At 46.7% G+C, this 27968-nt stretch overlaps 1 protein-coding gene across 2 annotated transcripts in view; it reads left to right on the top strand.

Annotated features, from left to right (window-relative positions):
- The first annotated feature begins 228 nt into the window (after positions 1–228).
- The window catches only part of Pard6g (par-6 family cell polarity regulator gamma), a 64763-nt gene continuing 37023 nt past the window's right edge, over positions 229–27968 (top strand). Inside the window, exon 1 of one of the 2 annotated variants that reach the window (XM_021640040.2) lies at positions 229–461. In XM_021640040.2, the coding sequence (XP_021495715.1) occupies positions 390–461 (72 nt within the window). In that variant the 5' untranslated portion in view covers positions 229–389. Of the gene's footprint in view, positions 462–24364; positions 24448–27968 lie in introns of those variants that run through there. The other variant, XM_060377003.1, reaches the window with a different exon arrangement.

Below are 27968 nucleotides of genomic sequence, written 5' to 3'. Positions count from 1 at the left end.
TCTTACGAATCAACCAAGAACCCTTTTCCCAGGCGGACCGCCTTGAAGACGGCAAACCCGTGGGCCCAGAAAATGGTCCAGAGCTTTCTTCGGAAGGGCACCGGGAGGAGGCGTGGCGTGGGCGGGTCCTGATGGGACTCAGGAGGCGGGGCGCGGGAGGCGGGGCGCAGGGGGTGGCATCCCGTAGCTCCTCCCACGCGCGGCCCCTGGAGTCCCCGAGGCGCGCGGCCAGCCCAGCTCCGACCCGCCTCACTCGGTGCAGCCGGGCGCCCTAGCGAGCGCGGGCCCGCCGCCGGGCCCGGGCAGACGGCGGGGGGCGTCTCCGCCTCGACTCTCTCTGCGGCCCCTGAGCGGCGAGGGCGAAGGCGAGGCTGAGTGGGGCCGAAACCATGAACCGGAGTTTTCACAAGTCTCAGACCCTACGCTTCTACGACTGCAGCGCAGTGGAAGTCAAGAGCAAGGTAAGTGCCGGAGGCCCACCGTGGCGGTCTGCGTTCGTCCCCGTGGCAAATGAATGGGGCCACCCCGCGGAGGGGAGCTGGAGCGGTGTGGGAGGCCACCGACAACTTTGGAGCTTGGGCTCTGCATGCTTCTGCGCGGGGTCGGTGGGATGTGCTCCGCGGCCCCGGCGGTCCTCCCTGCTCCCCGTGCGAACACAAAGCCCCGCGGCCGAGGGCCATGGGACAGTCAGTTCAGGCTCTGAACCCGCTCCACGAGAGCTGCTCTTTTGTTCCACGAACTAGAGACGACCCGGGAGCGCCACACGTTGGAGGGGAGGGCTGTGTTTCCGGGGCGATCTTGGAGCTGAGGACTGCTGGGATTCGGGTCGTGGAGGGGGTCTTTGGGGGCCAGAACCAGGAGGGGGGCCTGGCTGCGCCACCTACTTGGCTGTAAGGAGCAGACTGGCGGTCGGCTCCCAGATCAGGGCCCTGGCCCAGCCTCCAGTCTGGCGTTGGGTACCAGACCTGGAGCCCCAGGCGCCCTCTACCCCAAGGCCCAGACCCCTTGATTATTCACCTGGCCGAGGTCCAGTCCTCTTCTACCCAGCCCTGAGCACCCTTCCTACCCAGACATCCTTCCCAGACGCTCCCCTGTCTTAGATCCTCCTGGTCTCTAGGGTGCATAAAGTCTCTTCTGGGCGAGCTACCCCCAGACCAGACTACAATCCGCTACGGGGCGCGACCCCGGCGCCGACTCAGACCCCCTGGGCGCGCCCAGGCCCCTCCCGCTGCCTGTGCCTAGGCAGAGCGTGCCCGAACTTGCGGGTAGCCTTGTGTCTGGATAATTGGCTGATAGGATCTGGCGCTTCTCCCCTCTGCGGGGGCGGCTCCTTCCCTGCAGACGCTTTAGTCAGGGGGGGGGTCTACCGTGTGGACCCCGCAGGATGGAGAAGTCGGGTCCATCCCGGGTCTGGTGGGAGAAGTCCCTCGAGCCTTTTACTGACTAGGAGATAAGTTGCCTTGTTTCTGTGGTGTTCTGGGTGAAGAAGACAGAGGTCCCGGTCACCAAGGATGAATTCCCCCCCAACGCTTCTTAGGTGCGCCTAAGGCCTGGGATTCATTCTCCTGGTCTGGAGCCCTCGCTAGACTATTGACCAGACCCAAAGAGTCTTTTGGTGTCAGATTTTCAGGGTGTCTGTAGAATCCTGGCAAAGGGACAGTCCCCTAGTAACAGTGGGGTTCCGTTGCAGACCCTCTGTGGAGAGTGGCAGGGTCTCCACATTTGGGGACTCTCTTACTCATAATGAGACCCTACCCTGCTTCCAAAAGGTAATTCTATGGCTCTTGCCCCCAACCCATCCTCTGTGTTGCCCAAGGGTGCTCCCAAACCGCCAAGCTCATGGATCTGTGAAGTTGGAGTCCTCAGTTGCAGTGGGAGGTTGCAGTAATTGCCCATTTCTTCAGCGCTGTAGTACAGCAGCCGCTTCATTTCTTTTCACTGTTTTGAGATGGTTGTCCATTCACACACAGACGTGAGAGAGAGTAGAGAAACCTGAGGTCAGCTTTCCCGGCCGACTACAGTGTTGACCCCTTGTGTGAATAGAAGGGATCTTACTAGAGAGCTCTGTGCTTGCTTGTGTGAGCACGCAGGTGTGCGCACTCGTGTGACCACCATCACAGCCAAGGTACAGAGCCATCCATCACAAGGATTCTTCCCCACCGCTGAGCTTGGACTGAGTGTGTGCTGGCGCTCAGTGGCTGTGAGTGGCGCGCTGTGCATTATCAGACTCAGCCCGAGGCCGCGGGACAGATCTGGAGGAAGTGCCCTCACTAGGCCTTATTCTGCAGTTCTGGGCTGTGGTCCATGCGGGCTCGGGGGAGAACAGGCCACCTGCCTTTGTTTCCTGGAGCACCAGCCCAGCGGCCTCCTCCAGCTCTGCACAGTGGAGAAATGCCACTTCGTGCCCCTGTGGTTCCAAGCTCAGGCACCGTCTTGAGTGTAGTAAATGGCAAAGCAGAAGTTCGTTTGAGCTAGGGAGACGCTGGCTGGCCCATACTGACCTGGACAGCACTGGAATGGCTGTTGCACACTCCCTACCCCACCGCTTGGCACACTCATTGCCTGTCCAGAATGTCCCCTGTGGCTCTTCCTCCCTCCCGCCTCCCGCTTTCCTCCCACTCTGTAGTTGATATGTTACTGTAGAGTCCATCTCTTCAGGGAAGGGCCTTTGTCACAGTGCTGGAGGCAGCACTTCCTATCAGCAAAACCTCGTGCAACAATGTATAGCCACAACACCATGCCTTTGCTTGGGAAATGGCATCCAGGGGGCTCAGGGCTCCCACGTTTTGCCCCTCTCTGCAGTTGGGGGTTGGGGGCAAACCATTTAGTTTTCCTGTCTCAGTCATTTTGTCTGCAGCATGGGTGTGACAGAGGAGATGCTCACCTCCTGAGGTGAAGGGGACCAGCGAATGGGCGCTTGGAAACTGCTGCACATCCACGAGTGCAAGCATCCCCCATCAAGGTTCGGGGTCTCATGGCTAAGGTGCCTGGCCTGAAAACTGCCACACATCCTCTCAGGCCCGTGATCCCTGAGCATCTGCCACAGCTGTCCAGTTCCTGGCTGTGCCGGGTGTGTTTGCAGAGGGCACAGGTTCCTGGCCTGGTGGCTGCCGCCCATCTCATGTCCCCCTGCACTTCCCTCAAATCTTTAATTCTAGCTCATTGTCTCTTCCTCTTCAGAAATGCATGCGCTTCTGATTTCCTGCTTCCGCCTGCCCTTCCCACTCCACTTTGACTTTTGCCTCTCCAACCTGGAGCCAGAAGGGAGAGGCGGGAGATGTGTAGGGAAGGGTGTCTCAGGCTGAAGGAAGAAGGGCAAACGCCTGCGCTGCTCGAAGGATAGCGAGAAGGCCGCTGCTGTGAGGGACGGGGTGGCTCTCCTTCCTCATGCCTTCTGCTCCAGCATTGGGTCTCCTCTGTACGTCACCAGCCACACCTTCTGCTTGAAATCCTGAAAGGAGGAACAGGCCCTCCTCCCACCTCAGTAGCATCCCAACTCTGGAATTAGAGTTACCGTTCCGGGTTCTTTTCTGCACCGTGTGGTGTTGATCCACACCTGCCTTGGCCTGTGCCTCTCAACAGGAGTCTCTGCTTTTCCTTAGCTGAGAGCCTTTTCCAGACCGTTCCCTTTCCACAAGGCCATTCTGAAGGTTCCCACACCAAACCAGACTCACTCTGTCTGACTCTTTTCTACTCGTTTTTCAAGCATCCACCACAACACACACTCAACCTGCTTGGCACTGAAGGTTTCTTTTTGGGTGTATGTGTGTGCACGGCTCCCTAAAGAAAGCTGAGGGGGGAGGAGGATAAGTGCTTCAGGTGATTCTGTCTGCAGATGAACTTTTCTTAAATGCTGCCTCATGGCCTGCTGATGGCACGCGCCTCATTACATTATGGTTCCTAAACTAGCATCATTAAGACATATCATGCAGTCTGTGTTTCAGTTTGGCCGTGTGTAATAAATGTTTCTTCATGCCATTAAAATGACTGCATAGTGTTACATGTCATGTCCAAACCATAACTGATTTAATCAATATCTTGTTTGAGTTCTTCCTGTCTTTTCCATACTTAAACTGTGCTGTGAGCCATATTGAAGTGTATATATATATATATATATACACAACATAAGGCCCATGAATAAAATTATTGGTTGTATTAAGTCAGTACAGAACTCTGTGTATTTAAAATTATTTGAGAGAAAGATGTGGATATTTTAAAGGCTTTGAATACATAATTAGTAAATGTTTGGGCAGGTGAGATGGCTCATTGGCGAAGGCACTTGCCAAGCAAGCCTGACCTCCTGAGTTTGCTCCTTGGGATCCACATAAAGGTAGGAGGAGAAAGCTGACTCCACAGAGTTGTTCTCTGATCACCACACACACCACGGCATGCACTCTCATGCACACATGCACATCCAAAGCTTTCTAAAATGTTCTGAGAAGTCACTTCTGCTCTTTTATATACGCTGCTCGATATCCGCCCATTTTCCTCACCCATTCCTCCCCCCTCCCCCCCACCTGCTTTCAAGCCCTGGCCGCTTTCTCTTTCCTTCCCGATTGTGTAAGTGAGGCAACAGCCTCCTGTTTAAATTTGTATTTTCTTGAGTTGTGAACAAACTGGAAATTTGCATGTGCTAGTGCACTCTTTGTCCATCTCCTTATAGCTTCCCATTTTTATCCTGTATCCTCTTCCCATTCTCTTTGTGTCTACTTTTGGGTGGTGCTCATTGATGGGGGCCTCACCAGAGCCAGTGAGACTGATCTTCCGGGTTCTGAGTGGAGTCGGTGTCCTCTTTCTAGTAGAGCCTAGCTGAGACATTAACCTGGGCCCCCGGGAGGGCATGTGTGCGAGCAGCACCCAGATGGTCTGGCTGATCACGCGCTGGCTGGCAAAGCTGTGCTGTGGACAGCTGGGCACACAGTGTCTTCTGTCAGCCTGTCTCCTCTGATCCCCGAGATCTTATCTCTGGCTGTGCGTGTTGGCTGCCTGGCCCTGCAGGGACCCACCCTTCCACCTGGCATGAGACAGCGGGTGGGATGGAAGCTGGGCCAGGCCTCCCTGTTGGATGACTGAGGACTTGCCTACTGTGGGCCAGTTGAGAACTGTCTGGACACGGTTTGACTCACCTGTGTGTCAGCTACACCCTTTTGAGATTCTGGTTTGTTGTATTTGTGCAAGTATGTGTTTCAACAAGTTCTGGGACTTGATTTGAGAAGTTGCCTTCAGAAGAGGCTCTTGACAGGGACCCAGGTAGGATGTTAGTTTGGGGAGCATGGATGGTGTCATTGCCCCTAGAAGGTTTCCCACCTTTTCTGGGTGTGTGGCCAGGGGCTACTATCTCTTGCTAAGGAGTCAACTATTGCCTGAGGCCTGGGGCATTCCAGACATTGGGCTGGGGGTTTCCTAAGTTTAGAGAAGGAAATGGTATCAGAAATTTTGAAGTGGAACCTCTAAAGGTCTCAGACGCTCTAGCATCCGTGAAATGTCTGGATTGACAGAGGGGAGGTGCATTCTGGCTTGAAAGGGTCTCTCGATCCTTCAGGGGCAACAGAAAGGGAGCATGAAGTGATGGCAGCAGAACATGCAGGCAGACCTGTCCAGCTGGCTGCTCAAATGACAAATCCACATGCTTACTGACTCCTCACTTCCTTTTGGGCGTAAATTCGGGACCCAAAGTGGAGGTGTATACATACTCCTTCATGGCCACTCAACTTCCTCGCAGCACACTCTAAGCTCTAAGGCTCTGCTGACGCTGGGGATGTAAAACATGGCACAGATGAGGTGCTGCCCTCTCTGAAAAGGGTCCCACTCCAAAGCAGTTAACATTGATTAAGCACCCCAATACATGTGTGAAATATGTGCCAGACATGGTTCCAAATGCATTGAAGTTACAAGGAAGAATTCATCAGTCCCCATCATAACCTATAAGAGGGTTCTCCTATCACTTCCATGATTCATAAGGGGACACTAAACCCTGGGGATTGTTTTGCTCTGCCCAGGGTCTAACAGAGGTTCTGAAACCCAATCAGTGTACTAACAGCTTATGGCCACTAGCGGGGAAGGCTTTTCATAGGGACTGTCAAGTCAAGAAATCCAGCCCATGACACGGGCCCCGCATGCCAGCTTCCCCATTCAGTATGAGAGCCTTAGCTCTCTGGATACCTGCGCAGTGTGATGGTTTCCCTATGGGATGAGAACCTGGTTCCCCAGGTCTGCAGCTCATGGAAACAGCTGAGACTGTCTGCTGGTTTTAAGATCTTTCTTCCCTTGCATGTGGAAGAAGGGTCAAGAGAAGCCCTCTATTCAGTACCTGGTTAGGAAATGCTAATCCTGCCCTCCATTCAATCGTTTGTGGGATTTTTACTCTTTAACTGGGCAACTGCTGTGTGTCAGGTGTGGAGGCCATGTTGGGTTACAAAGGCAAGAAAGCAGGCTCTGTGTCCACTATTTTCAGCTGAGAGCAGATTTGGATGAGGTGGCATTGTGTGTGTGTGTGTGTGTGTGTGTGTGTGTGTGTCGCAGGGGGTGAGGTTCATCCTATTATTTGAAATGTGATAGTCCCAAATCTCACATTCATGTGAATGCAGAGGTCAGCAGCCCAGCTGTCTTGTCATCTTCAGGGTCAGTCACTAGGCTTGGTTTCCGGGAATGCCCTCATCTGTTCTTTGCCACTGTACCAGCTCTCCCGTTGTATCTCCTAGTAGGCACAACAGCTGGGGTGTTGGGCTCTAGTCTTCCCCTTGTTTGGAGTTCTTTAGTCCTCCCATCACATGCACACAATTGAACGTTCTAGAAGACCAGCCCAGAAAGGTACTGGCATTCCTCAACCATACGTAATTCATCATCAACCTGTGGAGTTGTGCATATAGCACCTATCCATTAAAGGCTCACTGGTTCAGATGGAAAACAGATGGGTTTTCCTTACAGCTACGGCTTTGGCAGTGGCTTGTGAGGCTACTTTAGAAAATATCCACTTTCTGAAGGTAGCAAATAACGTGATTCGAGCTTTCGGCCAAGAGCAGTCCTCCCTAGAAAGATAACTATGCTAACACGATGGGACAGGAGGAGAAGAGAACTGAAACAAAGCAGAGAAACTTGGAAAATTAAAAATACATCTTTGCTGCCCCTGCTGTTGATGTTGACATCTCCAAGTTTGCATTTGGGTACAAATGTGTCTCCAAGATTCAGCCTGACCCACTTGCCCATAGCAGCTACGCCCAGTGCACCAGGCGCGCCCCTTGGGGATGAGAGGGGCCTTGCTTCTCCCTGGGCTGGTGTGTTAGCAGCCATTTGTGGCTGCTTCCTCCTGGCTTCTCCTTTCGTAGGTCTTTGGCTCTGACAGGTAGGTTGGGTCCCACCCCACCCCTACCTCAATGTCCTATCAGCAGATAGGGTGGAGTATAGTGTTTTACTTGGCTGATGGGAAAGCATGCTTTATTTACCTGCAAAATTGGAAAGCAGCCACTGTGCAACCTCTTATTGAGGGTGCAGGTCTTCCTGTGTGGACCACTACATCCATTCAGTGACCTTCCAGCAAGCCAAGGCAATGCCAGGTGGTGTGGCATGGGTTAGGACTAGGGCCCTGCAGATGTGGAAATGGCAGCGTTGCAAGTGTCAGTGGATTTTGTCTGAGTGCCGCAGTTCTGCTGAACCACAGCTCATCAGGTATTTATGGGTTAATCAAAGTAAAACAAGAAAAATCTGTTTTTTGCAGAGTTCGGGTTGCCTACTGCCGATGTGTCTCATGTAAAGCCTCACCATGGCTGAATGGTTGCTCCTGCACTTAAATTTCTTGGCTTCCCATTTGTGTACGGCTCCAGACCATTCAGAGACCCCTGTAGTGGGCTGGGGTTTGTGACTGAGTGAGACCTGAGATGAATGAGGATTGGCCTAGGCCACACACAGCAGCTCATAGGCCATCTCTGGGGCCATCCATTTATTCTTCACGAATGGGGAAGATTGGACCATCTGCCTTTGGAAATGGGAGTAGTATGTGTAGAAAGAAGGCTCCATAGCAGTGTCATGCTTGGTAGGCCACAGAACCGAGACAGGCAAAATCTTGCACTCCACCTCACTACAGGGGGAGCCTGGGTCCCCCTGGACATCTTCTCACCCGTACACACTTGAGAGGGTTGAGGGTCTGTGTCTTATGAGTACAGCAGAGCATCAATGGATTTCTCTGCTCCTCTTCAGACTCCTGGCTGTTGAGTAAATGCATCTGGTTTTTGTTTGTTTGTTTTATGTTTTTCATTTTATCATATCGCTGTCAAAGCTATTTGACATTCAATATGATGGAATTCCCTCTCTGCCTCTGCCTCTGCCTCTCAGACCGAATGGATAAGACAAAGGTATCCAGGCCCAGAAAGCCTCCCCTCAGGTGATTTTTATGAGGGGTTCATGTGATGCTAACAAGACCCTCAGAGGCACTATTATGAAAGAGAAATTTCAGGGCCACATGTGCTATTGTTTTTAGGTGGTCAGCTGTTGTAGAGGAATTTAGCAATGAAAGTAATATTAGTATCCTGTTCTTCATGGCTCAAGATCCTAAGTCTCTAGCTGCCCCACCCCCAGGAGAGCAGTGTGGCCTTATTCCCTCAGTGTTCTGAAATAGCAGGGTGTTGCTATGGGACAAACAAACCTCTCTGCTGCATGGTGGTCCCTTGCAAGGCGGAGGAGGTGCGCCTGCTCATGACACTGCCCGCGGCCTGTCAGCACCAGTGCTGACAGAGATGAGAAAGGAGAGAGACGGTGTAGCTTCTCCCTGAGGCTGAGCTCAGGAGTTGATGCTGAATGTTGGAAACTGTATGGAACCACCTCAAATGTTCAGTTTGGTCTAAAACCTATGCGCATGTGTGACTTTTGCTGGCGATAGGAGTGTTTGCTAGAAGGTGACCCTGTTAAGTCTGAGCAGGCAGTTGTCATACCTACCACTGTTTCCTAGGGTTGACCCTACTGGATGGAGTGGACAGGACATAGAGGTGCCTTTCCCAGCCCAGACGGTAGCCACAGCCTGGCCCAAGCTTAACACCTGGTGCTTAGGTGGATATAATCTACTCCAGAAACACAATCAAGCCTGTGTGGGAAGCTGTCTCACAGACACACCGTCAAGTGCAAAGTCTAGGCACGGCACGGAGGTACCTACTCCTCAGCTTGAATGAGTCTAGTGGTTATAGCCTTGGGTAACATCTGTACCAGGCCTCGTTCTGGGCACGTACAACACAGGGTTTTGTTGATGCTCAAAACACCTTACACGGTATTGTTTTTCCACTGTGACTATGAGGATCCCGAGGTGCATCCAGGACATGAACTCATGACAAAACCATTAAGCCCTGTGTGTTCAGGTCCAGAAATTTGAGTTGCAACACCATCCTGAACCATCCAGTTCCATGATCCATGATTCCACTTCCTGGGAAACACACAGCACCTGTCTGCTGAAGTCAGTATCCACCCACCTCCCTCCCTGCTGTCTCCCGGACATGTGCTCAGGGCTGGGCTGTTTCCTAAATGGCCTCCTGTATCCTGTGAGATCCCTATTCCTCAGCAGCCTGAGCCTTTGATCCTGCCTGTTAACACAGCATGGCTGCTTCAGGCCTGTGTGCAGCATGTCTGGCGGATGCAGGGAGCACAGACCAGGAGCACCGGTTTGGAGCATCACCCCTCTCCTTCAGCAGGACTATGGCAGGCTTTTGGTGGCAGTGTTACTGAGCATTACCGGGCCCTCCAACCCTGACACAGTCAGGTCACTTAGCAGAGGCCCATTAATCACACAGCTGGGAAGAGAGGCTAGTACCCACCCAAAGCTTCAAGCTCTGGTATTATTTGAAAACAAACAAACAAACAAACAAAAAAAAAAGTTGTTTGGTTTTGAAAACTGGGCCTGAAGAATAAGCGCTTGAAAGCGAAGTCAGGGTAGTCCTCAGAAGTAATGAGACACAGCTAACTGATGCAGAGCAGTGTCTCGTCCTTCGCACAAGCATCCCCAGACTGTCATGGATGCTGCAGAAGTTTACAGGTTTGGTTCATGAGGAGAGCTGAGTGATGACACGGTGGTGGCCTTGAGATGCTGAATACCTTCTCAGGCCTGCAGAGTACAAGTAGCTCCAGGAGTCCAGCTGTCCTGCCACACTGTGGGCCCAGAACGAGCCTTCCTTTTGGATTCTCACACAGCCCCTACAAAGAGATGCTCTTCAACCCTGCTTATCAAGGAACCTCAGACCCAGAGACCTGCAGTATACTGCCCAGAGTTAGGAAGCCAGTCCAGGGAGCAGAACTGTGTGCTGATGTACTCTTGAGCGTGGTGCTTTCCAACTTGACTCTGTTGTCTGAACCTGTATCGTGAGTCACCCAGACCAGCCGGCTTCCCTTGTGCAGCTCCCAGCCTACAAACTGCCTGATTCTTCCACATTTCATAAGCATAGGTCAGACTGTTTCCTCTATAGCCAGGGTTCTCGCTGTGGACTTACAGTTCAGGAAAGTCCTAAGGAGGTGGGGACAGATGAGCATCTACATTCACACTCCACCTACCTTGAGTCTGTTTCTGCCCAGCTACTGTGCAACCTACATCCTCACTGGGAGCCTCTTACTCATGCCCATCCATTGCTTCAGTCCCCTCCTCCCACCTGTAGTCTTCCTTGTCTCTGGCTGTCCCATTACTGTCATCTCAATCCTTCCTGTGATTTGGCCTCAGCCTCTTCATTACCAAGCTTATTACTGAGCAGGCCAATGAGTCCCTCTAGGTCAGTGGTCCCCAACCTTCCTAGCATTTCAACCTTTTAATACAGTTCCTCATGTTGCGGCGACCCCCACCCATGAAATTATTTCACCGCTACTTCATAACTGTAATTTTGCCACTGTTTTGAATTGTACTGAAATATCCAATATGCAGGCTATCTGGCATGTGACCCTTGTGGGGATCAAGACCTACAGGTTGAGAACCGCTGCTCTAGGTCTTGCCCTCCTGGCCTGTAAAACTGGGCAGTGATACAGGCCAGTATCTGAGTAGACTTGCCATCAGGATTGCAGAGTGCCCATAGGCTGCCTGGCAGTGATTTTGTTGACTGTGTCATGCCTCTTTGTCTCTGGCCTCTGACCCAGTCCTGCCTGTGTTGGGTCCCCAGTGCACAGTACCTGAGTGAGCCAAGGTCCAGGCCTTTCCTCAAAGGCACATGGCCTCCTAGACAGAGCCCACGCCAGTGAGGGTTCTTGGCCCAGAAGTCACCCTGGGAAGAAGTCTCCTGCACCCTGTGGTGCTGGTCCAGGCAGTACAGCGGGTGTGACAGTTGTGCCATCATCACCATGGATGGCAGTGGGAGGACAGAGCATAGGAAAGGACCAGGCACCACCCTGCCTGACTCACAGACTTATGGCCTGATTCTAAGTGGTGTTCCAGTATAACATCCAGAGTGGCAGCATGCATGCTATATCTATCTATTATCTCTAATCTGTCTGTCTATCTATCTGTCTGTCTATCTATCTATCTATCTATCTATCTATCTATCTGTCTATCTATCTATCTCTGTGTGTGTGTATACCCATCTGTCTATCTATCTGTCTTCTATCCATTCATCCATTTCACCCCACCCCCACTCAAGTTGGAATCTATGACTCTGACCCAGGTTCTCCCTTTCTCCTTAACAAATCCTATTCTGGCCAGGTCAGGTCTCTAACAGTCCCAGGCAAGCCTTTGCCGTAACTTGGGTGGAACCATTGTTAACCGTGCCTGAGTCCTTCCTGTGCAGTTAGCTTGTTATGAAGCTGGGACCCACCCCCATGAATACTGGGAACATCAGGGACATGCAGAGGGCCTTGGCTCTCTAGTGCCTGCCTTCCTATCCTTTCCCTACAGCAACTAACACAGGGCAGAGTCCCCTTTTTCTGGCCCGTGCTGCCCTTCAGCTTGTACCATAGATGAAATGAGTATTCCCCAATCTACTTACCTGATGATTTACTTGCTTCAGAACACACCCAGTTTGAATTAAGGCCTGGGTTCTCAGTCACTTCCCTGGCATTCCTCGGTGTGTAATTACGAGCTGCATGTGTGACTGCTGCCTGGTTTCCTGCCGGTCAGCAAACCTCCAGCCACAGGAAGGCAGGTTGTTCGTTCAGCACCGTGTACTCACGCCAGCTCAGGGCCAGACCTAGCAGGCATTATGTGAAATTTTCTCGAATGAAAAATACTGAAAAGTAGACCATAACTGTGAAAGGCTGTTGACAGCCCTAGCTGTCAGTCTTAAGAGTACGGCTGAGGGCTAGGGACACAGCTGAAGTGACAGAAAGATTGCACAGCACAGGGGAAAACCTGGCTTTGATTCTCAGCACCACCTAAACCAGGCATGTTGGTACATGCCTGCAATCCTAGCATTGGTAGGTGGAGGCAGGAGGATTAACTACTCAAGGTCATTCTTTGTTACATAGATACCTGCCATTCTGTCTAAAAAATAAAGGATAGGAAAAGAAGATGTGCATTCATTTTGATTCTTCAGAGCTGCATTGTTCCCGTAGGCCTCAATGGTAATGCTGTGTGCTCTTCAAGATCACGTCCATGCAGGAGCCAGCACACCCTAAGACCATGTCTGGGACCAGCAGGCCAGCTTCTTCCCTCGTGTGCTGGACTTCTCTCTCAGAGATCCTTTGACTAGGATTTGCTTCTTTGTTGTTGTTGTTGTTTTGTTTTTGTTTTGTTTTGTTTTGTTTTTGTCCAAAGTGTTGCTGACCTAATCAGAATCACAGGGCAAATTCAGTCCTGAGTTCTATTTGTCTCACATATTATAAAGTTCCTGAATTCTTAAACTCTTTTTAAACCATCACTTCTTTTTTTACTTTATCTGGTATTCAGTCTATGGATGTGACCATTTTAGCCTGTTGTATGTTTGTTCATTTACTGTTTCCATTTTTCACTCCTGTAAATATTTTGGTGAGCCTTATTTGTGGGAATTTTTAGGATGCTTCTAGTTACATGAGATTATTCTCATTTGCAGGCCCCTATAGGAGATTACCTGTACAACGCGGAGCCTACATGGGTGGGTCTCACCAAGAGAGGCCTGAGGGAAAAGGGGTGTGGAGCAGGACCTTGTACAACTCAGCCCTACAGGGTGGGACCTTGCAGGGACAGGCCTTGTAGGGTTGGGGCAGGAGCAGCCAACCTCCAGGGTTGCAGGACAGATTTGGTTTAATCTGCAGAGTTATCCTTGTGTAGAAAGTTGGAAGAGCTTTTCATTCACAGTAAACCTTCTAGTTCAGGCCTCTGCTCTATTCTTGGCTGGGAGCAGAGTGAGAACTGCATAGGTCCCTCTAGGGTAGGAAGGAGTCTGAAGGTAAATGTCTCTGTGATGCCAGGTGTATCCCACTCTATCCCTTCCCCGTCCAGAGCAGTTGGTGGCACATTCAGGGCCTCTCCCCTCTGTCAACTACCCTGTGTTCCCCTGTGTCTCTGAGAGGTCCTGGCTTGCTCAGAGTCCCTCTGTGAGGTTCCTGAAGTCCTGGGATCTAGGTGGTTGAATCAGTGGTTTCTAGGCACTGAATGCTGGAGAGGAAAGGGTCTCTTCCCCAGTTTTTCCAGGCCTACGTTACACGTGGGCATTCCTACAGCTGCTTACGGTAGAGCCTTCCTTGGCTACCTCCACCATCTTATTCCTCTGATGCTTTGTTGGGTATATAAGCAAGCAAGTGTCATTGCAGCTAGGTCATTGTCCCTCTGCTCCATGGCTGGGAACAGATATATGACGAGACTAATTTCACTCAGAGAAAACCTACCTAGGACTCTCAGAGATAGATTCCCATCTTTGAGATGGGAGGGAGGGTAATGAAAGCGTCACTTCGGGCTATAGGGAGCCGACAGGGTGTCCACAAGCAGGCAGCACTTCAGGGATCTTGGGCCGTCTGGACATTGTGAGCAACACCCCGTCCCAAGTGGGAGAGACAGATGGGGCCTTGGTTCACAGGAACAATGTGTGAGACCAAAACTAAGGCTACTGGAAAATGGGGCTGAAGATCAGGCCACAGTTTGGGGGGTATGGGCTTCGCCCTAGAGGAACAGGTGTGGGAACTGGGAGCCTGAGCCACCCCAGGCAGAACTAGCTTTAGGGGGACTGGCCAGCACAGTGACTCTATCATGTGTAACCTCAAAGACAGTAGAGTTCCTTCACTTCTATTTTCCCCATGTTCTTACTGGCTCTAACCTCACTGAAGAGTTTGCTATTTTCTGCCCACCTTCTGTAGGGCACAGATTTCCTGAGGGCAGGCATTCTCTGGGCCCTCTCACCCAGGCATCTGGGCACAAAGGTGCCCCAAGAATATTCATTGGATGAATGAATGAATGAAAGTAGGACCATGCAGTGCATTGTTTCTTGTTTGATCATTCAGTAAATGTTTTTTGGATGTTATTGTATACTAGGTTCTTCAGTGGTTGAAACAGAGACTGTTTTTCTTGTAGGATTCTGAAGCACAACGTGGTTCAATGAGTAAGCTCCTGCTTACAGTTTGAAGTTCAAATAAAGAAAGATGTATCCCCCACAAAGGGACGTTCTGTGACAGTGTCCTGGCCCTCCCTCAGCCCTGATAGCTCAGTGGTTCCTGTGCTGCCCTTTGATGAAGCATCCTCAGGTGCTCTCTTCCTAAGTGACTATTCAGAAAGCCAGGTCTGTGACAGAAGCCTCAGACTTATTGAGAGATTCCCTGCCTGCAGCATTTGTGTGATATAGGTCACGGTTCATGGTAAACTGGGGCGCCCACTGGAGTGAGCCAAAGCAAATAAGTATGCCACAGTGATTGATTCACTCTGTGTCCTTCTTGGGTAATTCTTGGAAACAAAGCCTTTATGTATTTTTTTTTTCTTCAAATAGGTACCCAGTACCTTCTGGCAGCTAAGAGTCTGTAGTCACTTGGCATTGTTTCTTATTCTTGAATTTACAGGTATTCTTTGAAACGTTCCCTCCTTGTTTTTGCCAATGTGTTGGCTGGCATGTTGGCTTCAGAGGGTAGAGAATTTGGGAAATGGATGTGCACCCAACAGGGCTAGTGGAACTCATTGCCAGTGAAAATCGTGGACCTGTTTCACAAGTTTCTCATCCCATCTTGCTTTATGACCTCCTAAGCTAGAGCCAGCTTATAGGCTTATATAGACATTTTGGATTAGTAGTAGGCTTAATTCACAAGAAAGACTTCTAGTCAGTGGTGAGTTAGGGCAGTCCCTGCTACTTCCTAATATAGATAAGCTTTTTAAAATTTGTCACTGCTTGGGTTTGGGATGTGGACTAGTCTCTGAGTCAATTCTGGCTGGTATAGACTGTTTGCTGATACCCGGATCTTCAGCAAGCTTTCACCAGTCAGTATGTGTCAGATAGCATCCTGTCCTCTGGCCACCTTATGAAGCCATCAAGCAAGTAGAAATAACCCATTTCAAGTTGAAGGTCATCTGAACATGGGGGTATCTCCTCCATAGACCATAATACCAGGCAAAGAGACATTTTCACAATGTAGCAATTCAGTGAAAAAAGTAAAGCTTACCCTTGTGGATAGATAGTTTGTTATTATTGTTTAGAGAAGAAGACTTGGTGAGCTAGCACCTGCCTTAAGCCCAGGATTCCAGAGAGGAGGGCAAGAGAGTCACAAGATCAAGACCAGCCAGGACTGAACAGCAAGACCCCCGTTGAAGGGAAGGGGAGGGAAGGAAGTCATGGAGTTCATGTGTGTTTACCCTTTGCATAAAATCTTTTGAAGACCACATCAAAGATGGAATATTGATTGCTTGGGGAAGAGGACTTGATTGGCAGGGAGTCCTGAATCCCTTTTGAGTTTAGAATTATGTGATTGTATCCCTACTTAAACCGTAAAGAAAAGCAAACCTCATACCATGTGATCTTATTTTAAAGAGGCATGCTTGTTAGGCATAGCTGGGAGAGGCATTCTTAGCCATATCCATTGGGCATTTCTTTCTACATGGCATGTAATGTCTCCATCACTCATACATTGGTGGGACCTAGAGACCCAAACTGAGGTTGCTCAAGCAGGGACACCCTAGGCTCAGGCACACATGAATCATATTGTCTCCGGGATATGCTTGGGGCCAGCGCTAGACACCGGACTGCCCTTCTTCAGAAGGTACCTCCAATGAAACAGGTTCCTGTGGGTTTACCCACAACTGCTGTGCTTGTAACATGTGTGGTCCACTTCTCTGGCCAGTGCAGAGACAAGCAGTGAGTTAACTTGGGTGCAGAAGGGGAAAACACATTTCTCAAAAGCAGAATATTTTAAGTAACTAAACAACAAAGGATAACGGTCAGAAATTCGTGCCTTCCAATTTTTATTCTGCCTCTTCGTGTAAACAATTGTGAAAAACAATTGATCTCATGGACACTCAGACTCTGGCAGAGATGAGGGATCAGGGCTGAGTCCTGCCACGTGAGTTGTTGGCTGTCTCTATAATGGAGATGGTACATCTCCGCATGATAGCCGGAGATCAGAGGAGCTGTTTCTCTCTCTCCCACTGCCGCATAGCTGTTCAGAACAGGACAAGGCATGGCTCTTTTACTAGATGACAGACTTTCCTTCTGAGACATCAGAGGAACCAGGGGGCTCAAACCCAAGCAACTTGTAGGGAGACAACAGTATATAAGGACAGTGCTGTTACTAGTTTTCATTCCTTTGAACCTAGAAGGAAGATGCAGTCAGGGCTCAGTTTGAGTGTGGTAGCCAGCCAGCTTACCATAGACTCCAAAACAGGTTATGCAGCTCGCCAGGAATGGTATCCAGGAAAAGTGCGCTTCGTTCAGCAAGAAGTGTTTTTATTGTTTTTAAAGATGTGCATGTGCATACAGGTGCCTTCAGAGGCCAAGGCTTTGGGTCCTCCTGGCTATGAGCTGCCAAACTCAGGTCCTCTGGGAAGACAGTACGTGCTTTAGACTCTGAGCCATCTCCCCAGCCTCTTTAACAATATGTCTTTTAAGAGAAAACAGTATCTGCACGAGTTTGATGTGAAGTCAGGGGACCATGTATAAGTTGCTTTTTATCATAGGGTTAAAGCACTTGAGAAGCAATTTTAAAAGAGAAACAATTTATTTTGGTTCACAGTGTCATAGGATTCAGACCATGCTTGGCTAGTGGACCCATGGCAAGGCAGAGCACCATGGCAGAAGGATGGGGCAGGGCAGAGTTGCTCACTTTATGGCAGCTCGGAAGCAGAGACACAGAAAGAGGAAGCCTGTAGGACAAGATAAACCCTACAAAGGTACCCTCTTGATGATCTGTTTTCCCTAGCAGGCCCCATGTTTGGTTATGTAAGAACCCTTCTGATGCAGTCATCTTTAAAAACACCATCAATTGGCAACCAAGTCTCTAGCTCACGAACCGTAAGGGGCCATTTTTAGATTGTTTTCTAAACCACTGTTTTCTGCAGTAAAAGAAATACACGGGTTGTTGGCCACCAGTGGCTGCAGCGAATGCTTCAGAAAGAACAACAAAGGAGTAGTCAAGAATTAAGGGTCCCCCTTCAGCCAGCCTGGAATCAAGTCTCTGTGGCCTCCCCTTCCAGCCAGCCTGGAATCAAGTCTCTGTGGCCTCCCCTTCCAGCCAGCCTGGAATCAAGTCTCTGTGGCCTCCCCTTCCAGCCAGCCTGGAATCAAGTCTCTGTGGCCTCCCCTTCCAGCCAGCCTGGAATCAAGTCTCTGTGGCCTCCCCTTCCAGCCAGCCTGGAATCAAGTCTCTGTGGCCTCCCCTTCCAGCCAGCCTGGAATCAAGTCTCTCTGTGGCCTCCCCTTCCAGCCAGCCTGGAATCAAGTCTCTGTGGCCTCCCCTTCCAGCCAGCCTGGAATCAAGTCTCTGTGGCCTCCCCTTCCAGCCAGCCTAGAATCAAGTCTCTGTGGCCTCCCCTTCCAGCCAGCCTGGAATCAAGTCTCCGTGGCCTCCCCTTCCAGCCAGCCTGGAATCAAGTCTCTTTGTGGCCTTGGCAGAGTCTCTTAATGCGCTGAGCCATCAATGTAGGGGCTTGTAAGGTAGCCTGCTGAGAGGCCAGAAGCTTACAGTTTAATTGAGGCTGTAAAGATGGCTGAGCAGACTTGAAGAACATACCACATTAGATTCAGCTCTGGTGACGTAAGGTCCCATATGAAGATGACTCTTTCTAGAGCCATCCATGCTCTGAATTGGATGTTTCTCGCAGAATGCATGTGTTTAACTATATGGTAAGTTTACATCTCCTCTAAAATATGAAGAAAAATAAAACCACAACAATGTCTTTTAACTTGGGAAGTAGGGAATTGCAGTGGAAATAAATGGATAGGTTGAATAACAAAAATAAACTTAAGTGACCAGAACCCTATGAGTCCAGAAACACCATTTATATGAATTTAGTTTCTGAATTAAGAGAAGACCAGAGAACATTTGCAGTTTGGGGTCAGGGTGGAGACTGGAGTGTGAGGGAAAAGGCAAGCCCCACCCTGTTCGGAGGTAGTCCTCCGACCTCCTTTCCATTCAACACCTTAGGACCCATTCAAACTGGAAAAGCTGGCCTTGCCAGCTGAGCTGGCCCAAGCCTCCCAGGCCATCCCTCCCTCCCAAGGCTCGGCAGACATAGGCCTTCCCTGATCTTTTAGCTGTACGTGTTCTCTTAATTGTGTGCTGACAAGTGCTAGACCCCTAGTCTCACAGGGCTCCCTGATTACTGGAGCAGAACCAGAGCTCTATGTGCAGCACCCGTGCAGCGCCTCCCTCCAGATTTCTGTGTTTCTAATCACAGCTTCCAGTGAGCCTTCCCAACTGGCTGCTTTACAAACATAATCTTTAAGGGGAGCTCTTCTAAGTAACAGCTGTAGACACTATAATTAATATGAAATGAAATTCACACCTATAAATTGTAAAATTCAGTGGTTTTTAATGTAGTCTCAGAGTGGTACAGTCATTACCACTATCTAATTTTAGAACATTTTCTTCACCCAGACAGAACCCGTGTGATCATAGCCACTAACAACACTCTTACTTCTTTCTTCCCTTCAGCGCATGTCATTTCCATAGTGCACTGTTCATCTGTACTGGTTTGCCTATGCTAGATATATCAAATAAGCAGAATGTGTAATAAGTGGGCTTTCGTGTCTTTTCCTCCTCCTCTTCTTCTTGGGATAATATTTTCAAAGTCCTTGATTGTTGTAGCATAGATTGATGCGTCACTCATTCATTCATCACTGAACGAATCTGGGTATATGCATATAACATAGATTGTATGTCCTGTCAGACAGTTGGCCACATGTTTTCATTTTGAAAACAATGTTATTATAAACATTTATATACAAATTTGTTTTATTTTTGTGGACATATGTATTCATCTCTTTGATTATATACCTAGGAGTGAAATGGTTGTTCGTATAGCAACCCCGTTTAACACTTTAAGGAATTGCTGAACTGTTGGCTGGCCATTGGAATTCTATCAAGTTATGAGGCCTCCTATCCCTCCACACTAGTGTGTTCTTACCTTTTCAACCACAGCCGTCTGAAGAGATTTGAAGTGGCAAGTTATTGGTTGGATTTCTATTACTATCATGCGATATCTGAGGCAAATCACTTAGAGAAAAGCTTCTTTTGGTTTGTGATTCTGGAAGTTCTGATCCAAAATCATGTTCTGAGCCTGTAGTGAGCAGCAGATAATGACAGGAACCCATGGCAGAGTAACCCACTTACCACATGAGCAAGACAACAAAATTAAACAGCTGGGGTCTTAGAGTCTCTCCTGAAGGGAGGTCCCCAAGGAACTAAGGATCTGTCACCAGACTCCACCTCTTTGCAATTCACGTGGACCTTTGGAGGATACACTTTGGCACCATAGGAGTGCCTCCTTACAGTCTTTTTCAAGGTTGGAGTTTATTAATAGAGACAGTGAATGCTTAGATTAAAATGCAGGCAGCTAAGAGAGATGTTGAAGAAAGAACAGCCGTGTGCACTCTGGAGGACCCGGGCTTGAGAAAGCTGCCCCGTGCTTTGATCCCCAACTCCCCAGTGGCTGGCAGTGCTGAGAACCATCTGCTCCTGTGTTAATTGGCCATCTGTAGATCTTCTTTGGAGAAATGTCTATTCCAGTTTGTTGACCACTTTTTGTTGGGGTGAGTCATCTTTCTGTTGTTCTGTTGTTCTGTTTTGTTTGAGACAGCTTTTCTATGTGGCCCTGGTCTGCAGCTCTCTGTGTAGACCACCAGGCTGGCCTCAAACTCTCAAGAGATCTGCCTGCCATGCGCCGTCATGCCAACTACGTGAGCCACTATACCTGGCAGCCTGTTGTTGATTGATTGTTTGTTTTTTTAATTTAATTTTTTTCTTCACAACGTATTCATTATATATCCTCCCGCAACTCCCCCCAGTCCTACCCTCCCTCCCTTGTTTCCCCATCCCCTTCCTCTAGTTCACTGAAAGGAGGAGTGTTGAGTTTTTAAAGTTCTTTAGAGAGTCCTGATGCAATTTTCTAATCGGGTATCTAATTGGCAAATATTTTCCCCACTCTTTAAATAACCTTTCTACTTTCTTAATAGTATCTTTTGATACACAAAAGTTTTAAATTTTGGGGGCTGGAGAGATGGCTCAGTGATGAAGAGCACTGCCTGTTCTTCCAAAGGTCATGAGTTCAATTCCCAGCAACCACATGGTGGCTCACAACCATCCATAATGTGAACTGATTTCCTCTTCTGGCAGGTGTAAATGCAGATAGAACACTCATATACATAAAATAAATAAATTTTAAAAAATAAAATAAAATAAAAGTTTTAAATTTTAATGAAATTCAGTTTGTCTGATATTTTTGTTGTTGTTGTTTATGCCATGGGTATGATATCTAAGTAATAATTGCCTAACCCAAGTAATAAAAATTTAATCTTATGTATTTTAAGAGTTTTTAAAATACCAGCTCTCACGTATACTCCATGATATAGTCTGAATCAGTTTTCTTCAGTTTTTTTTTTTTTCTTTTTTTCCTTTTGTTTTCTTGAGACAGGGTTTTATTGTGTAGCTCTGGTTGTCCTAGAACTAGCTCTGTAGACCAGGACAGCCTAGAACTCACAGAGATCCATCTGCCTCTGCCTCCTGAATCCTGGAATTAAAGGTGTGTGCCACCACCATCAGCCCTGAATCAATTTTTATGTGTGGTGTAAACTAGGAGTCCAGCTCCATTGTTTTCACATGGATATTCAGTTGTTCCAACACTAGTTCTTGAAAAGATTCTCCAGGCAGAGGAATGTTCTTGACAGAGATCAGCTGGTCACAAATCAAGAATTTTATTCCATGTGTTTGTTTTGATTCTGACCCATTGATCATATGTGTTAGTCAGACTTTGGGTCATTGCATGAGCAACTAAAGGAGAGAAGATTTCCTTCAACCCAGCTTCAGTCCATCGTGAGTACACAGGACTTGGCAGGGCAGAGCAGTTCACATCCCGGTGGCCAGAGACAAGAGAGTACCAGTCTGTTCTAGTGGATTCTTCACTCCCAGGACCTCTGAGCCCCACCCCATGAGATGGGACCGCCCACACCAAGGCGGGTCTTCCCCACTTGGTAACATGTCTCTGGACATGTCCAGAAGTGTTTTCTCAGTCTCCTAGGTCAGCAGTCCTCAACCTGTGAGTCCCAACCCCCTTGGGTCAAATGACCCTTTCACAGGGGTTACATATCAGATACCCTGCATAGCAGATATTTGAATTACAATTCATACAGGAGTGAAATTATAGTTATGAAACAGCAATTAAAATAATTTTATGGCTGGGGGAGGGTTACCACAACATAAGGAACTGTGTTAAAGGGTCACAGTATTGGAAAAGTCGAGAAGCCACTGTCCCAGGTACTTCTTCATCCAATACAATGGACATGATTAATCATCACAGTGCCGCTCTAGGAATTTTGAAATTAGAAAGTGTGAGTTTTCCAGCTCTTTTTTTCAAGACTGATTCTTTTGGATATTTTCTGTCTTTCACATTTCCAAACACTTTTAGGACCAGCTTAGCAGTTACTATCCCAAAAGCAGCTGATTTTCATAGGAGTTGTTAGAATCTGTACAGCAACTCAGAGAGTATTTCCATTTTAAGGACATCAAGTTCTGTAATGCATGAACATGGAATGTCTTCATCCATTTGTATCTTCTTTAATTATTCAACAATCTTCTGAGTTTTCACATCTTTTGTTTACCTTGTTTCTAAATATTGTATCCCTTCAGTGTGCTATTAGTAGAATTGTTTTTTTAACTTTATTTACAGATTGATTGCTCATTGCTATGATATAAAAATAAAATTTGTTTCCTGTAATGATAGTGTGTCTTTAAACTGTACTGAACTCCTTCATCAGCTCTAGGGAATTTTAGATAAATTCTGTCTATGAATAGAATGTTAGAACATCCTCCTTCTCGCCTTCTTGCCTGTTCTCAAATGTGAAAGTGAACATTCTTGATTTCCTCTTAATTCCAGGACAAACTAGTCTGCCTTAAGCCCTTAAGTACACCATTGGCTGTGGTGGTTCTAGTTTGTTGAGTATTGTTTTACTTGTTTTTCATGTTGTGATGATTGTGTTGCTTTTGGCCTTTAATATTGTATAATGCAATAACTTATTTTTCAGATATGAATTCCACTTTGCATGCCTGTAGTTCACTTTGCTGGCTCTGGTTGTTTTTGTATGTTAATGAGTATAGATTGCTAGTGTTTTAATGGATTTTTGTCCTCTTTATTGCTGGATTTTGATCTTTAAATTTATTCTAATGCCGTGTGTGTGTGTGTGTGTGTGTGTGTGTGTGTGTGTGTGTGTGTGTCTTGTTATCAGGATAAAACTGGCCTGATAAAATAAGTTGAGACATGTTCCCTCTTACATTTTTGAAGAGTTTGTGAAAGATTGCTATAAATTTTAAGAACACTGGTAGAATTTATGAGTGAAGGCATCTAGACCTAAAATTGTTTTGGTGAGCATTTTAGAAATCAATTCAATACCCTTGTTACAAATTACTCAGAATTTCTCTCTCTCTCTCTTTTTTTAATAAGTTGGTATAGTTTATACCTTCTTTGAAATCCATCTATACCACTTAGGGTGTCCAGTATTCAGCATATGGTCACTCACAGGATTCATGTATAATCTTTCCTTAAATTTATTTTAGATCAATGAACTATATCCACATTCATATCCATGTAATTACTCACATATAAAAAGTAGAAGCCAAGGTTTGCATATGAGAGAGAACATGTGGGATTTTATCTATAATATAATATTTTCTATTATATAATATTTTCTATCCATAAGACCTTAGAAAAGGAGCCATGGAACAGAATGGGGGTGAGGTGTAAGGAGGGGTGTAGAGAAGTTAGCAGAACACATACAGCATGGAAATGAAAAGCTGAGCACTACGAGCAGAAAGGTATGAGCAAGGGGGAAGGGACATGGGTGTGAAGAGCAGAGAGGGTCAGCCAAAACAAAGTGGAGACGAAAATGCCACGAGGAGACCTGTGAAAATGTTTTAAATGCTTTAGAACAGCTTTAAATACAGAAAAACTGCAGAGAATATACAGAGGATTCTCATATAGACCACACCCATTTCCTCGGTTTGGGACATCTAATGTACCATGGTACATGGAGTGAAGAATCCACTAGAACAGACTGGTACTCTCTTGTCTCTGGCCACCGTGATGTGAACTGCTCTGCCCTGCCAAGTCCTGTGTACTCACGATAGACTGAGCTGGGTTGAAGGAAATCTTCTCTCCTTTAGTTGCTGGTACATCATAATTAATTGAGCCCCATACTTTATTAATGTACGTTGTTTCTAACCTAATTTCCAAGATCTCATCTAGGAAAGACCATTCCACTTATTTGTGACATCTCCTTGTATTCCTTTTGATTGTGATAATTCATCAGCCTTTCCTTGTTTTTGATGACTTTTTTTTTTTTTTTTTTTTTTTTTTTTTTTTTTTTTGAGGACCACTGGTCAAAGTTTTACAGGATGTCCCTTGATGGGGATTTGTTGCTTGTTGTGCTTTTCATCGTTAGACTTGGATTGTGACTCTGAAATAGAAAACCAAAATGGCAGGGTACTATTTGTATCCATCATACCAAGCATCCTTGCTGGCCGCTGTGACTTGCCACTGTTGATGATAATCTTGATCCCCAAGCAGAGAAACTTGTGTTCAGATACCTCCACTGTGAAATCACTCTCCTCCCTTTCCATACTGTACTCTTGAGAGCAAATGCCTTGTGCAGAGCCTATAAGTGAAAGGTGGGGAATCCTGCTGCCCCTCCTTGAGGGTGATGTATATAGATAGTTATTTAGTATTCTTCTGTATGGAAGTTCCGTCTGCCCCGTTGTTTACTCTGGCATCTGTTTGTATCAGTGTGGACTCATGGATATTTACTTTGTGCTATTTTATTTTCTTGCTCAGATTGTCCCGGCTTTGGCCACTGGCACGTTTCCCAGTTGGTTCCTGTCTCCTTCAACATGCTCCGTTTTTGTGAGGTTTGTTTTGCTTCCTGGCTTTTGCTATTATGAAATGGCCAGGCTCATCTCGCATGTTTCCTGTGCCATGTCCCAGAATCCGATATCTCTTGCAGGGATGCAAGTTCCTTATCACAGTGGCCATTGCTATTGGGATACTCATTCCTCCTTCTTAAGAGTTGATGACAATATCCTCCCTTTCATTCGTGATTTGAATGTTTTTTTTTTTTGTCTACCCTACCTAAAGATGTGTTGGTTTTGTTGATCTTTTCAAACATCCAACTTTCTGTTTTGTTTCCTTATTTTTTTTCTCAGTCCATTTATTTTTGCTTGCTTGGGTCAGGTTTGCAAATTTTTTTAGTTTCTAGTGACGATGTTTAAGTTGTTGAGCTTTCTTTTAGGTTTTTAGATCTGTAAGTTTCTGTGTGGGCTGATTTAGCTGCTTTCTCTAAGTTTTGATGTGATCTATTCTCATTGGTCTCTGTGTGTGTTTGAATTTCTCTTGTAATGCTTTCTTTCTGTTTATGTGTGGTGTGTATGTGTGTGGTATGTATGTGTGTGTTAGGTATATGTGTGGCATGGCTGAGCCTAGGGCAGGAGGATGTTGACCTCTGGCTTTATTGCCTTGAGACAGGTTCTCTCACTGAACTGGAAGCTGTTCATTTCAAGAGATGGGGGAGGAGAGAGGAGGAGAGATAAGATGGGAGAGATAAGTGACAGATGGTAGATTAATTGAGATGATATATATGTATAATATACGAATATATATAATATACATACCATCTCAACTATGAGTACTACTAGGCTCACAGGCATGAGCCACTATGCCCAGCTGAAGACAGGGTCCTTTTGTCTAAGAGCTTTGTCTTGAGATTGATTTCTTTCTAAGCCTTGGAAGGTAAAGCTGTCCCCTTCCCTCGGTGTTTATTGTCCTATTGAAGAAATAGACTGCAGTCACTGATAAAGTGTGTTAGTACCATCAAAATGATAGAGTGGCAATGTATTTCGCTGAAAGCTGTGGGAACTAAGAGGTTTCACAAAACTCTGGATTTCCAGAGTCAAGTACTCTTCCTTTAAAAAAAATACTTAATTCTTTTATTTGACAGTTTTCATGATCAAGCTGATTCCAAAGCACTCTCCAAAAGTACCAATTTGTGTTTTTATAAGCACATGAGAAAAGGTCCCATCCACCATGGGTTCAAGACACAAAAAAGTAGCTGGAAGATTACTCAGGCTAGTTGCTTTTTTCTTTGATAATGACACTTCCGGAAAGGTGACCCTCAACAGCTCATGTTCTGTCTTTCCTTGTGCCTAGATTAAATCCTCCAGGGAAAAGATCCTGCCTGCGTTGAGTGTTGGTGGGAAAGGTGGACTTTCTGACTGTGTGCGTGCATGTGCCTCTCGGCACGTCCCTGCCTGTGTGCGTGTCACCACACCCAGCTGGTCTTTCCAATGGAGAAGATGAAATCTGAGTGCGGTGGTTTGATATTTCCATTAGATATTTTAAAATAGAATAACAGTCTTTTTTAATGATCAGAAATTTATATAATTCCTTTTCTCCTTGATTTCTTTTATCCATTATTATTACAAGAGACTTTTCTTGTATTTTTTTGTCCTACTAATTTATGCTTGATTATCCATCATTCTTCTATGTAATAAAAAGTTTAGATAAGTTAAAGTTGAAACATTTCTCATATGGCTATAAAATCTTTCTTAAAATTACTCCTAAATTGTTGCTCATGTTTCAGCTTGCAAAGTGGTAGGAGCTTCAGAGATAGGAACCCCATCACTCAGGAGGCTGAGGTACAAAAATTTCTTAGTCCGTGAGTTCAAGACCAGTTTAGACACACAGACACACCACTGTGAGAGGAAGAGACACAGGCACATTTTACATGTATTGTAACGATCACCCCTGAATTTTATAAATGACTAAAATGAGCCTTCTGTGGTGTCACACTTCTGTAATTATCTCTCACTAGGCCGGGGCAGGAAAATCAAGAACTGAACTGGGTCCAAATTGGTCTACATATAGCAAGACCCAGTCTCAGAAATGAACAAGTAAAAGCAAAGCAAAACGGTGGCAACAGTGAAGAGAGTGACTGCTGATAAGTTGTCTGTGCTCAGTAGATAGTCTCACCCATGTGCATGCAGCGACTGCTTCCAAAAGAGGAGGATATAAAGACGCGTGGGTGTTAGGGAGGCTGGAGGAGTGGGAGGGAAGATTGAGGCTGGATGTGATCAAGAAGCATTAAGTATATATATAATAACATATATAATAGTATATACAATATAATATAATATATGTAATATATAATGTACAAATAGAAGTTATATATAAGACAAAGTTATAGAAGAATTCATTTTGTTTGTTGGTTTTTGAGACAGGGTTTCTCTGTGTAGCCCTGGCTGTCTTGGACTCCCTTTGTAGATCAGGCTGGCCTCAAACTCACAGCAATCCTCCTGCCTCTGCCGTCCCGAGTTCTAGGATTAAAGGCGAGCGACACCACGCCTGACTGAATTAAAATTTTTAAATTAAAACAAAAATGACTAATGGGGGTTATAGAATTTACCTTTTAAAAGTTCTAGATTGGGTTGTTGCAATGTTTATCACATTATGTTGATAAATAACTGTAGGCCATCCAGAATAAGCATCTTACAAATCCTTCATTTAGCAAAAGGTATTTATTGCTCAGTGACTGGGCAATACAAAAAATGATTTCTTTGTTTCCTGCTAAAGATGTCAGCACCAGCATCAGCTTTGTTTCCATAAACAAATGCTGCGTAACTGGAAGTAGAGCCAGCGAGAGCGAAGGCGCCTAGGGGAGCAGCTGAGTAAAAGGCTCTTTGACCTCTCCCCAGGTCACGTGCCAAGAGGAAATCAGCCATTAGAACCGTTTTCGACAGTCTATTTGCTATGAGTTCAATATGAACAAGTTCTGATTTTGATTAAAGTAAACAACAGGAAAGCACTTGACATGCAAGATTTATTATCTGGTCATTAGAGCCACGTTTTTTCCTGTTTTGGGTGTTGGTTTTGTTTTGTTTGTTTGTTTGTTTGTTTTCGATTTTTGGAAGGTAGGAAAGTCTTGGCATTACCAAGAATTCTATGGCATTGAGTTGCACCTACTAAATCCTTCATTCAGAAGCCTCTTGTTTACTCTGATGTTAAATGGGAAAGCTTTTTTTTTTTAATTTTTAGATGAAAAGCATTTATTGCATCATCTTTTCATATCTCTGTTGGAGATGTGAAACATGTAACATTTAACACACACATAACAGGCTCTCTGATTGAGTGACAAACCAGTCACCTGGTCAGACACAGACCCGACTTTCTTCACCTCAAGAGACGTGTGAATTCTTTCGCTTTTCCAAATTGCGACCGGAAGGCACATGTTTTAGGAGAGTTGCTTACGTAGTGAAAACTACCCTGAGCTGCATGCAGGTTAGTTGCCGAATGAAATGGAAAGGGGGGCCTTGTTGGGGAACTTGGGTATTTAATTGCTGGCTTCCGGCGCTGAGTCTGCAGTGAGGGGTGCTGGGTG

Source organism: Meriones unguiculatus, chromosome 2, assembly GCF_030254825.1.
Source record: "Meriones unguiculatus strain TT.TT164.6M chromosome 2, Bangor_MerUng_6.1, whole genome shotgun sequence".
Taxonomy (NCBI): Eukaryota; Metazoa; Chordata; class Mammalia; order Rodentia; family Muridae; genus Meriones; species Meriones unguiculatus.
This window is presented reverse-complemented; position numbering and strand designations above follow the sequence as displayed.